We start from the raw sequence: 1,037 nt of genomic DNA on the forward strand, positions 1-1,037 counted from the left end.
ACGTTTCAGTCTTTGTAATTAGCTAATTGCATGCTCTCAAATTGTGATTTCGATTTGAAATCAGCTAACAGTTCAGTCCTAGTTCATAGCTGTTCAGATCTGAGTGGTACAATATGGAATTAAGACCCCACAACTACTGTTAGATATGGAAACGTTTCAGTAAATTAAAGGACAGAATCAACTAAATTGTGCTTTTTAACAAGATTAAAAAATAACTACAGTAAAGAGAAAAATACCTGCTATAATTAGAATGCTCTAGAAAACAGAATTTGCTTTAACATTAGCTGTAAACTTGTAAAATAAATCGCTCTGACGTTTGACAGGAGAAGCTGCTAACTTGCTAGCAAGTGTTAGCAAAGCGTTTTAGTAAATACGTTAAAAAACACAACACGCAAAGTTACCTACCAGCATAGGGACTCCATATTTCACTGTTTTGTTCCTCTGCAGGGTCCTTAAATTAAACATGACTCCTGTCTTCAGCTACAGGTCCATTTTATAATAGCAAACAGCGAGCAGGTCAAAGCCGGGACGCGCTTCCTGGTTGGGTCCGACCAGCTAAACTGTCCGTACAGTTACGACGACGCGATGAAGGTTCCTGTGCGTATCCGCTCCAGCGATTTTTTAAATGTCGAGTAAAATAACTTAAAAAAAAAAAAAGCTGTTGGATGTGTATGAAAAAGTCTGACTTCACTACACAAGTGTCACTAGAAGGCTTTGTGTCAAAGTCACGTGTTATTGCAGATTTCTCTTCATGATATTTCGTAAACTTTTATGCATTTTCGTAGTTTTACGGCTCTTTGCGTGTTTTACCAGCGCATTTTCTCAATTGCTCACAATTTCAGACGACACAGTTCATTATTTTAGTATTTTCTTACCTTATTTGCAGCTACTGGTCTCACTTCATCCATACCTGCCGACCCCCGCAGGTGTTTCCACTCAATTTGCCTGATTAGTGCGTTTCACGGTACCTTGTGAGCATGCGCAGTCTACAGAGCTTCCAGGCATAGATGTATATAATAAAGGCTTTATTATACATA

General features: G+C 38.5%; 1 protein-coding gene across 1 annotated transcript in view; it reads right to left on the reverse strand.

Annotated features, from left to right (window-relative positions):
- Nucleotides 1–560, reverse strand: part of cox16 (cytochrome c oxidase assembly factor COX16) — a 7,513-nt gene extending 6,953 nt beyond the window's left edge. Inside the window, exon 1 of the mRNA XM_008285531.1 lies at nt 406–560. Within this exon, the coding sequence (XP_008283753.1) occupies nt 406–465 (60 nt within the window). The 5' untranslated portion in view covers nt 466–560. The remainder of the gene's footprint in view (nt 1–405) is intronic.
- Nucleotides 561–1,037: the final 477 nt, after the last annotated feature.

The sequence above is a fragment of the Stegastes partitus genome, unplaced genomic scaffold, assembly GCF_000690725.1.
Source record: "Stegastes partitus isolate 25-593 unplaced genomic scaffold, Stegastes_partitus-1.0.2 Scaffold407, whole genome shotgun sequence".
Taxonomy (NCBI): Eukaryota; Metazoa; Chordata; class Actinopteri; family Pomacentridae; genus Stegastes; species Stegastes partitus.